At 45.3% G+C, this 12357-nt stretch overlaps 1 protein-coding gene across 1 annotated transcript in view; it reads left to right on the top strand.

Annotated features, from left to right (window-relative positions):
• The first annotated feature begins 5620 nt into the window (after positions 1–5620).
• Positions 5621–12357, top strand: part of man2b2 (mannosidase, alpha, class 2B, member 2) — a 66947-nt gene continuing 60210 nt past the window's right edge. The window contains exons 1-3 of the mRNA XM_055643068.1: positions 5621–5770; positions 7229–7401; positions 10520–10635. Of these exons, the coding sequence (XP_055499043.1) occupies positions 5719–5770; positions 7229–7401; positions 10520–10635 (341 nt within the window). The 5' untranslated portion in view covers positions 5621–5718. The remainder of the gene's footprint in view (positions 5771–7228; positions 7402–10519; positions 10636–12357) is intronic.

Raw genomic sequence — 12357 nt, forward strand, 5'->3', positions numbered from 1 at the left:
GTGGACGAGTCTTGGCCTCCAACTGATCTATACGGCTATTTTCTGGCCAGCTTAATCCCAAATGGCCACCTTCGCAAACATCAAGAAAAAAGGAAAATTGATTAGGGGGAGATACCCAAAAAAAATGGCGCAAATAGCAAGAAAAAAAAGACGTAAAAGCAAACCAAAAAGACCACAAAACTGCCAAGAAAAATTGCCCGACCAGCTAGATACAAGACCCACCCGCAAGAAGAGACGAACAAAAACCGGGGACCAAAACCAAACACACAATCAAAAGAAGCAACCCAGCAAACAAACCGCATGCCGCACACCGACGGAAAACACCAAAGTACAGAGAAACGCCAGCCCCAACACCGTTACAAAACACCACACGCAGAGGGAAAGACCCCCACCAAGCAAACCACCGAACGAGAAGCACAGGAAGCAAGGCCAAACACCCGAGCCCAGGAAGAACGCGGCGAGGGAAATCCCGACACAAGAGAGCAAATGAGCCCAGATGGCATAAACGACAAGCCGCACGCGTCCAAGCCAGAATACCACACCGAAAGCCGAGGAAATCCACTCGTAATGCCACAAAAGGTGGTGACATGAAAATCAAAAACAAGAGAACAGTGGAGTGGGGGCCAGGCAATTAGACGGGTCGGGATGAAAAAACCCCACATCGAAAAACGGGAAATCCTTTAAAGGCGACAAAACGGACATACAATAAGGTGGGCCACGAAAATCGAAAACGAGAGCAGCAGTAAACCACGTGTAGGAACGAAGCCCACAAGCAATTGACCTCAACCAGCCCACGGGAGGGAAAAGTAAAATCCAAAGACACAATAACCCACCAGGACTACTGAAATGAGGGCACGAACAGTACTAGTAGCATCGGTTGATATTCGGCCAAATCTCCAGTAGGTCACATTGTGTCAATGCAAAGGCAGCGCTTACTAGACGTTTAGACTGTTTCAGATGCACCAAGTACAGTTTAAACAAACGGACCCCGACATCAACCAGCTATGGAAAAACACAGGTAGACTTTCGTCGAGACCACGTCAGCCGAGTGAACAAGAACAAAGAACCCAGACTAAAAGAAACACAGAACAATCAAAAAAGGAAAACAACATTGACGGAAGACTAAAACAACACAAGAAACACAAACAACTACAGCTACTGAGTCAGCCCGCACGCGAGGTAGCTCCGGCTTAATGGAATGAAAATGAAGCATTAAAAGGGAGATTATGGCTCAGACTGTCATCTTGAAAAAAACAAATCACCCGCTAAACGCTGGGGATCGCTTAACAGAAACATCACATGGCAAACCAAAATTGGACAAAACCCGGTCGTGGCAAATGTGTAAGAACAGCTCCAGAAGGCAGGACAAATGCGTTTCGACGTCTGTGTTGATAATCTCACGACAACAAAAGCAGGGAAACCGCTGGACTGATACCGTTAATAGATGCGGTTCGTACCCGTCAAGGAGCCATTGTGTTAACCCTATCGTTGTCTTAGACTGCTAGAATAGAACCATAAACGAATTAAACGCATCGTTGGTGGGGTGAGGGGGGGTGGGGGGGTGGGGGGGGAGGGGATGGCGGGAGGGGGGGGGGAGTCCACTCGATGCTTCTCCGGGCCAGTTGGCATCACGTGGGAGGCTGAAGTGTATGTTTCGCTCTCAACCAGGCTCACTGGTTCTACTGCCAGGGCATGGACACACCATACTAAGCAAGAACCGGATTCTAGCGTCCTTCTGTGAAAACACCGAAGCCGCCCGGGCTCCTGTGCATGAATTCCACAGATTGCCCCGTCCCCGCTGGGCCCCACAACACGTGGTGCCGCCGCTCTCTATTGGAAACACGGCATGTAAGGCGTGAGCTGCAGACCCTCTGTACCACGTGGGGGCGAGTTGCCCCAGTTAACCACTTCATGGGGGCGTCGTCCACCGGCCGCTGCTAGCCACCGTATCAACTGACCCCTCACCGCGACAGTCCCTCGATGAACACCAGCCTCCGCCACAGCCTGGCTCTATCTCACGAACCATAATCATGGCCAGTAGTGGTGTCACATGAAGTGCGCGCGTCTTGCACCGGGGAAAGGCCACGAGGACAGGCCCAAGTACACGTAAACTCAAGGTGGTCACCGTGGGTGGAGATACCTGGCAGGGGCCGCCAGGGGGGGGGGGATGCCGTTTGGCGATAGCATTCTCAAAAATAACGGACAGTAGAGGCAAAGGATCCGACGCGGTGGCACGACAGGTGCTCTTCCGGAGCGGTGCCTCAGGACTCGGCCCCACACCGTCCCCCGTGGGGCACAATCCGTCCGTAAAGGGTTAATAGCCTGTGAACCGCACGACCGATGTCGCGTGGGGGGAGGGCAATTAAGTTAGAAAGCCTAAAAAATCATCAAAGAAGAATTAAATCACAATCCACAGCAACACCAAGACTTGCGCCGGAACAAAATATCCGGATTAAGGTACGAGTGCGGCGGGTGGATGTGTAAGAGGCAAGTGGACGTGCCGAGGGACAAAGACGGTCAAATGAGAGGGCACAAGTAAGGTGGTCGTGACGGTGGGGACAGCACAAGGTGGGGGCTCTGCGACCCGGACACATTGAGTCACTGTGTGATCATGCAAGGTCAGAAACGGGGGATAGGGGTCAGGTACGGGCGTGAGGGGAAAGGGGGGAGCATGGGGTCGGTGGGCGGGGCAGGGGTGGTTCCTGAGAGTAGATGTGAGTGTGGTAGGCAGGCTTTGGTAGCGGTGGTAGCTGGGAGTTTAGATTTTTAATACGAGTACAGTCCATCTACCGGCTAGTGATATGTGGTCTCGTGGGCGTTCGGAAAAGTTGCCGCGGCTGAGGGTTGTTCTGGGGGTTAGGTTTTGAGGAGGACATCGAGGCGGAAACAGCCTTCAGCTCACGCAAGTCGGGCCGACCAGCGGGCCCCCGTACCTAACCAGCATACACATGAGGAAAGGACAGGCCGACCAAACCAGTACCTACACACTGTACATCTTGGTGGGAATGTGAGGGAGAAACGAGGGAGCACGTGGCCCAAACACCGAATGCAGGTCATCGTAAACGGCGATAACGCACCGTACGAAGCATCACTCATAGGCCCCCCCCGCACCCCCCAGGATTGACCGTTGTCCCTGAAGCACGGTCGGAAGGCCAGGCATCCACACCTAAAGGCCTGTCCCCCGAACGCCATCAATCATCACGCAACGGCACGCTGGGCGGTGACGTCATTGCGCAACATCACGCGCTAGGCGTACGCCGTCAACACGCTGCGTACGGCGTCGAGGCGCTGCGTACGGCCTCAATGCGGCTGCGGGCCGACAGGCTGTTGCCGCGCGGAATTTTTGGACAGTGTCAGTTTTTCGGAGCCCCACGCGATGTCGGGACCAGCCCCGCACAACTCCATATGGCTCCAGCGATCGAAGAGGGACCGGCCCCATGAGGCCGTACGGCTCAAGCGACCAAGTTAGGTCGCGCTCGCCGCATGCAGTCGCATGCTGGTGGGACAGGCCCTTAACACTTATCATCATCACCATGCATGTGTTTAACTGTTGGCGTCATGATGGACAATACTTATAGGTGGTAGGCTGCAGCATTTGTCCAGGGGATAGATTATGGGGAAAGAGAACAGGTATGTGGCATTGTGTAAGAAGGAACTGCAGATGCTGGTTTAAATCGAAGATAGACATATAATACTGGAGTAACTCAGCGGGACAGGCAGCATCTCTGGAAAGAAGGAATGGGTGACGTTTTGGGACGAGACCAGTCTGAAGAAGGATCTAGACCCGAAACGTCACCCATTCCAGATATGTGGAGTTAATTGACGAGGTGCAGGACAAGCACTCGTCTACCTACTGGCTCAGACGTACTGGAAAGGCACTCACCTCCTCATCTGGGCCCTTCTCAGTAACCTTCAGCTGCTTGACCTTCTTGAGCAACATCTAATCTGAAAAAGATATGCTGGAGTAACTCAGTGGGTCAGGCAGCATCTCTGGAGAGACATTTCAGTCAGAACCCTTCTTCAGACTGAATAACAGTCCTGACACAAAAAGGTCACCTATCCATGTTCTCCAAAGGTGCTGCCTGGCCCGCTGAGTTACTCCAGCATTTTGTGTCCTTTTGTGGAAATCAGCATCTGCAGTTCCTTGTTTCAACATTAAACCTGAAGTTGGCAACTTTATTAGCATATTTTAATAACTGACCACCTGTCAATATGTGGAATGGAGATTCTAAATGCAAAAATTGTTAATAGACCCACAGCACTTGCCCTTCTATTGTAGAGAGGGAAATGATGTTAAATTCCCCATTCCTGTTATCTTTATTTTGTTGAATTATTAATTAAAGTTGTTGGCATACTGATGAGGTATTATCAAGAGAGAGAGAGTCAAGAGTGTTTAATTGTAATATGCCGTGGTAGTATGTGTTGGTGAGCACTCAATTGTGGCAGGAATTATGGCTAACCCATCCAGATTCCTTCCTCCATCTCCGTCAACTTTTATAAGGATGTTGCCAGGACTTGAGGGGCTAACCTCGAGGGAGAGGTTGGGCAGGCAAGGACTTTATTCCTTGGAGTGCAGAAGGCTGAGGGGTAATCTTACAGAGGGGTGTAAAATCATGAAGGGAATAGTTTGGATGAATGCATAAAGTCTTTTACCCAGGGTAGGGGTAACATTAACCAGAAGACATAGGTTTAAGGTGAGAGGGCAAGATTTAATATTGCGGTCAACCTTTTCACTCCGAGGCTAGTGGGTATATGGATCGAGCTGCCAGAGGAAGTAGTTGAGGCAGATAATATAACAGCCTTTAAATAACACTTGGACAGGTACATGGATAGGAAAGGGTTAGAGGGCTATTGGCCAAACACTGGCTTAATGGGACTAGCTTAAATGGGGCATCTTGGTCGGCATGGATGAGTTGGGCCAAAGGGCCTGTTACCATGGTGTATGACTATGACTATCGTGGATCTTGGACACTGGCTTATTTATCTTCTTTTCCGTTCTAGTCGTAGGATTCAATTCCAGAAGCCTCACTAATGCCTCGACTGCCATGAACTTGCTGATTATAGAAATGGGATTGTGTTTGGGATCTCCCTGGTCAATATGGCTTTGCCAACCAGTTTTAAAAACCACGCGCTCTTCTGATCTCCAATGGAACGATGTTATGCAGCTACACATTAAATGCTTCCCAATACACGTTTATTAGTATAGTTAGAAATATACAATGCAGGAATAAAATATACTTCATTGGAACTGGGATAAAATAGTCAAAAAGATCAACCTTCCACCTGAGGAAAAACAAGATCAACATCATAAATATTAGTCTCAAATATTCTCAAAAGCAGCACTATTTAATCAAGAACCGAAGTTAATCCAATGTTAACTTGAATAAATATGTATTTGTTGACATGATGAACAATATCATAGCCCTGAGTTTGCATCGCCCTGAAAGTTGGGAATTGTTTGTCAATTTTATTGAATTATGGGGGATAATTGGTGACATTTTAATGTATAATTTTGGTAGAAGCCTCAACAACAGTAGATGTTGAAATAAGAGCAATAGTTCTTCAGTTTTAGCTTTTCAGTCCAGTGTGAGGTGATTTAAGTAATTGTGTTATTATTATTCTGTCCTGCTTGAGATATATTGTTGTACTGAGGATTAATTTCAGGTGCATCAGTTGCTGAAGGAAGGGCGTTTGGAGTTTATCATTGGAGGCCAAGTCATGCATGATGAAGCAGTAACAGAACTCAGTTCTCAGATCTTGCAACTCACAGGTTAGTTCTTGTCTTTTCCAAATCAATCTTCCAAATATAATCTCCATAACGTTCGATGTAATGTTTATGGTTGAGTAAAATATTGATTTTGATTTTTCTCTAGTACTTTGAAAGCTGAATATTATCTCTAAAGTATGCTGTTGTGTTTAATCAATCAACCCTAATCAATAGGCCTTTGATATTCTCCCGAATGTTCTCCTATGTTGACAATTGAGCTGATATGCAATCGTTTGAGTCAGCCTCAGGAATTAAGTACAGCTACTACTGTACATATTGACCATAACAACAAATTGGTTGGAAGGTGAATCTCAATATGGCTCATTGATCATTCTTTTTACATTGTCCCAAGAAATGGAGGATGACTTTCTTCCACTCTGCATTTGTGGGTTCTGATATAGCAGATGCGCATGTGTGATAACCACAGACTCTTCCACAGTGGACCAGTTTTTCTAATTGATGCAAGAGCTCTGTGTGCTCCTGGTGATGGACACAAGGCTCCTCGTATCATACTGACTGCTCTGTCTCCACTTTAAATGGTCAAGGTAACTTGCCTATTGGCACCAACTGAAGGCAACGAGAGCCTCCTTTGCTGGGATGCATTTTCTGGGATGCATTGGTTTACAAATCTTCCCAGTGAATCTGAAGTATTTTGCAGTCTAGAGCATTGACAAATAACTTTCTGATGCCTTTAGTTGCCTGCTGTTAGTAGTCCAGATCTCATGAACATATACTGTAGATAGGTCGGGATCACCACCCCCAGTAGACCATCGATTTTGTGCCAAGTTTTCCCATTATGGAAGCCTGCCTTTGCTGAGAAGTTTATTTTTGATGATGAAAATGGAAACAAAGCGGCAAAAAACTGATTTTTCTCTTCACAACAACTGATCATATGACGTAAACTATATCACCAGAGCTTTTGTTACTGCCTTTGGTTTTTTTCTGATTATATTTATCAACATGACTAAAGGAGAGGAGATGACTGCTCATCTGCCTTGCAGCTTACTTATGAGTGAAAGTGCTTCATGACGAATGGCTAACCACAGCACCATGACATCATGAAGCAGATGGCACTACTCAACCCTGAGTTGGAGTGAACGCCATAGATAGATAGATAGATAGATAGATAGATAGATAGATAGATAGATAGATAGATAGATAGATAGATAGATATAAATGTAGATAGATAGATAGACAGACATATATAAATGTATGGGAATTTTGGACTGGTACATGGATAGAAAAGGTTTAGATGGATATGAACCAAACGCAGGCAAATATGATTTGCCTAGTTGGGGCACATTGGTCAACATGGACGAGTTGGGCCAAAAGGCCTGTTTCTGTAGTGTATGACACTATGACTATGGTTCCAGAGCCATGTTTTTTCTTGCAATGCTGTGCATTATTGTTCTTATTTCCATGAATTTTAAGAAGTTTTGATGTGACTGTATGTCTTTGCAGAAGGGCATGGTTTCCTGTATGAAACATTTGGAAAAAGGCCACAGTTTTCCTGGCAGGTTGATCCCTTTGGTGCCTCGGCCACCACTCCCACAGTGTTTGCTTTGGCCGGTTTTAATGCTCATCTTATCTCCCGCATTGACTATGATGAAAAGGACATGATGCAGAAAAATAAGGTGAGGTAGAGAAAAAAGAAATCTTAGGAATAATCCAACTTACTAATATTATTCAGATCTTGACCTGTGCCTGTCTCTATTTTGATCAGTTATTCTGTTCAGTTTTAATGTTGTGAACATCTCAATCTACCTTCTCATCAGCCTGATCCAAAACATTGCCTGTGCACTCCCTCCACAGGTGCTACCCGACCTAACTAGTTCTTCCAGCAGTTTGTTTTTCGCTCAAGATTTCAGCATCTGCAGTTTCTCAATCCAACTGCTGTTTGTGATCACACTGTTGTTAGAATGACTAGAAGATTATCCTTTGACAAATGCTCCATTAATTATTTGCATTAGATTTTGAACTGTTAGAAATTTCTCAGATTTCTTTTAAATCCCCGGTATCTGAATGGTACGGCTAAGCTGTGTAAGTGGTCACTGTGCACAAGAGCGTGGCTGGATTTGGTGTTGTATGTACACTAGATATAAAAGCAGGCAGATGTTCCGTAGTCCCTCAAGTCTGCTCCAACTTCAAGGTCCATGAGTGATCTTGTCTAGGGTTCAATTCCTGATCGATTTCCTTACAGTCCCAAAATTGATCTCAGTCTTGAATAAATCTAGTGTCTCAATATCCATAGCACTCAGAATACAAAAGTTCAAAGATCCCAGTAACTTGGCGGTGATAAATATGATCCTTGGTTCTATACTCCTAACAAGGGAAGCACCCTTGGAGCATTCACCCTGTCAAGCCCCCGCAATCTCATATCCCTCAATAAAATGATCTGTTATTCTCAGCCCAGAGAATTGGGCTACCAAAGAATTGAGACTCAGTTTGCTCAATTGTCCACCAAACTACAAGCCCTTCATCCCAGCTATCATGCAAGTGGCCTTCTCTGCACTGAATCCAACGCAAGAAAATGCAGTTAATAAGAGACCAGAACTGTGCACAATGGTGTGATCCCACTAAAACCCAGTACACTGGAAGCTATTATCAGACAATAGCCTCAAACGTCATCTGGGTTCATAGTGTTGAACATGCTATATAATAGCAATAGTAGTACACTGTGCATGTGAAATGCATTGCGTTGAAGTTGATGGAATGAATTTCAGAGGGAGAATATGACACTCTGACATTAGTATATTTAGCACACACAGGTATTCCTCAACCTACTTAATAGGCAACTTACATAAACTCGCATGCACGTAAGCGATTCTTTCAGCACACTGCTTTATTACTTGCGCATCTCGGTAGTCCTGCTAGCAGTGTGCTACTACTGTTGTATCCGCCGTTTCTGTAAGTCAGTCAGTTAATCTCGTGCGTGCACCCACGTGGTCTCTGCATCCGAGCTCTAAAGTGGGGACTATATGTCCCTAGTGGTCTCCGCGTCAGAACTCTGAAGTGGTCACCCTGTCAGAACACCCACATGGTCTCCGTGTTGGACCTTGGTCTGTCAGTGGTGTCTGCCTAAACTTGCCAGAGTAATTGTGGCAACTTATTATTAAACAATCTGTGGCAGTATCAATTTTTTTTAATTTTATTTAAAAATAGACTTTATTCTAGTAATAAATATATACAATCCACGAACCGTGCAAAAAATTAATCCAACATTTTCGGAGCCTATTCAATACATTCAATACTGTTTACACACCTTGCACAAATTACACACATTTACCCCCCACCCTTGCCACTTGTGACAAACCTCTCCAGACTTTCTTGGCAAATTCATACTCTGCAAAGAGTTGGGCAACCGTCTCCTCTCCATAGCAGCCGTCCCGAGGGCAGCGTGCGCTGGTAGTGAGGTTCTGAAGGTGCAGGAAGAATCTGACTGGGAGGGCTCCCCTCACCGCCAGCTAAACCAGGTCTTGGTGCCTGTTGGTGAGTTCTGGCGATGAGGCATTTCGGCAGACAAGTTGGGCAGTCTGCTCTGGGAACCACACCACAGGATCCATGGAGTCATTTCCCTGCAGTGCCTGCAGGACGTTCCGTGCTGACCACTGCCTGATGGACTTGTGGTCAAAGGTGTTGGTACGGAAGAACCTTTCCACCGAAGACAGATGGTGCGGCAATGTCCAGCTGACTGGCACATTGTGTGGCATCTGCGCCCGGCCTATCCTTCGCAACACCGGGGACAGGTAGAACCTCAGCAGGTAGTGACACTTGGTGACCACGTGCCTTGGCTCTACACTCTGCCTGATGCAGCCACACACGAAGGTGGCCATCAGGGTGAGGGCGACGTTGGGCACGCTTTTACCCCCGTTGTCTGCCCTCTTGTGCATTGTGGCCCATCGCACCCGGTCCATCCTCGACCCCCAGATAAACTGAAAGACGGTGATCCCCCTGAATTCACATTTGACACTTTGCACTTAGCTTTGTAAATGTAGTTTGCTGCAGTTCTCTGGCAATTGACTCCAGCTGTACCTGTCACTTGTGGTGACAGCATTCTTTGGCATTGTTGGAAGTTATTTTTAATTGGCAAAACCAAATTTTGCAGGCTCATCAGCATGTACTGAATTTATTTATCAACAGTTCCACATAGCTAATGTGTAAAACATGGTCTAAAATGGCCAATAACTTGCATTGAAAGTTTAAATTCAGGATTTAAACACGAATAATTATATTTAAATAAAATAATGTGCCCACTAAATAGTTTAAGTATTTCCACAATATCACATTAACTAATGTTTCATTCTTTATATGTACAGTGTCTGCGGTACAGCATAAGCATAAGCAGTACAAAGAGTAAATTTAAGTGTGTGCAGTAGCACTTCCATTTTGACTTGTGTAACATCTGACTTGTGCAAGGGTCTGCTGGACGTCAATCTTGCATGGTCGGGTAGCTTGGGTAATTGCTAAGACCAAGCCGATTCAGTTCCTGGGTAGAATATCATGATATTGTGGATATATTCACGCATATTCCACAGAGCCCACGTCCGAAGCTTCAGTCAAGAACATTGATGAGAGATTGAATAATTGCTCATGTATCCCTCTTTCTGTTGCATCTTAGATGATGGGACAATTTATAAGAATGCATGCTACCTTAAGAAGATTTTTTTTTTTCTCTTTTGATATAGATATCCTGATGAGCAATACCATGTCTCTGACCTACCTTTCCCTCCCTGCTTTTCCCCAACCATACAGAAACTCCAGTTTGTGTGGCAAGGTTCTCCATCCTTGGCAGAGCAGCAGGAGATCTTCACTCACACTATGGACCAATACAGCTATTGTGTTCCTGCTTCCCTGCCATTCTCCAACAGGTAATAGTGTAACTTTCACTATGATAATCAAAATGAGCAAGTGTGTGGTGTTTAATTAAATATTGCACTGTATAATGAAACAATACTGCCTGTCATTGAACTTGAACGTGGAAATCAAAATGGTGCAATATGGGTTTAACTTTTGTTTTCCTTCCCAGCGCTTATAAGAAAGTAGTGAATAAATTATGCATAGAATTCACAGCCAGTTCAATAGTCATTGGTGTTTGATTTATCTGCAATTTGATCCAAAATCTTTTTTGTTCTATTGAGTCCAAGTTAAATGAAAGTATACAAAAATGCTGGAGAAACTCAGCGGGTGCAGCAGCATCTATGGAGCGAAGGAAATAGGCAACGTTTCGGGCCGAAACGTTGCCTATTTCCTTTGCTCCATAGTTGCTGCTGCACCCGCTGAGTTTCTCCAACATTTTTGTGTACCTTCGATTTTCCAGCACCTGCAGTTCCTTCTTAAACATTAAATGAAAGTATAATAGACAAGTCAAAGATGATACTGTAGAATAGATAAAATCTGAAAACTCAGTTGCCCCATTGGCAATATTCTAACAGCAGCTCAAACTGAGAATTTGTATCACTGTTAAATGCCTGTAAATCTGGGTATAAAGGGGCTGTCCCACTGTACGAGCTAATTCAAGAGCTCTCCCGAGTTTAAACAAAAAATCAAACTCGTGGTAAGCACATAGAATCTGCGGAGCGGGTACGTCGGAGCTCGGGACGTCTCTTAGCGGCTCGTAATGCTAACGGCAGATACACGGGAAACGCGGTAAGCTCGGAAAGACTCGTGAAGATTTTTCAACATGTTGAAAAATATCCATGAGAGCCCCGAGTACCTTCGAGCGGCTATTACCGTAATTCTCCGAGTTCGAATCGGGGGAAACTCGGGAGAACTCTTGAATTAGCTCATACAGTGGGACAGCCCCATGAGAAGGATATTCACTTTGATGGTAGATTAGTGTCTTGTGTGGTAGATATTGATAGGGTGGAGATTAGCTGCTCCTGCAGATGTTACTATTGGGACCACATATGGTCGTCGGGGAAGTTGGTGATCTACCAGCAGGTGGCTCCAAGATTCACTTGCTCAGACTTATCAGGCAGATCTCCTTAAGTATGCAGTCTCTGTCAAGGGCTGCCTACTGCATGATTATAGATACAAAAAGCTGGATTAACACAGCGGGACAGGCAGCATGTCTGGTGAGAAGGAATGGGTGACGTTTCGGGTCGAGACCCTGAAGAAAGGTTCATTCCTTCTCTCCAAAGATGCTGCCTGTCCTGCTGAGTTACTCCAGCCTTTTGTGTCTATCTTCGGTTTAAACCAGCATCTGCAGTTCCTTCCTACACTTTCTGCATGATTATTGCAGGTTATGTGAGAGACACTCATTTGAAACTGAATGTCCAAGAATGTGCCATCTGTGTACACTTGGGTGTCATTGTGACCACTCAAGGGCACAATTGTAAATTTGGGTGAAGCTTCCAAAGTAATTTTGTGAACGGTTTATATCCAATGGCATTTAATGATTGGCTTTCTGACAGAATTTAATATTGTGGTGATCACAAATATTCTGCTCTTGAAATATTTTCTTGGCAAATGTTTTTTATCCTTCAGCTGAATTCTTCACCAAGGCTTGCACCAAATTCCCACACTACTGAGAGACACAAAGTGTTGGAGTAATTCAACAGGATATTTGTGATCACGCAAACATTAAATCC

Source organism: Leucoraja erinacea, chromosome 1, assembly GCF_028641065.1.
Source record: "Leucoraja erinacea ecotype New England chromosome 1, Leri_hhj_1, whole genome shotgun sequence".
Taxonomy (NCBI): domain Eukaryota; kingdom Metazoa; phylum Chordata; class Chondrichthyes; order Rajiformes; family Rajidae; genus Leucoraja; species Leucoraja erinaceus.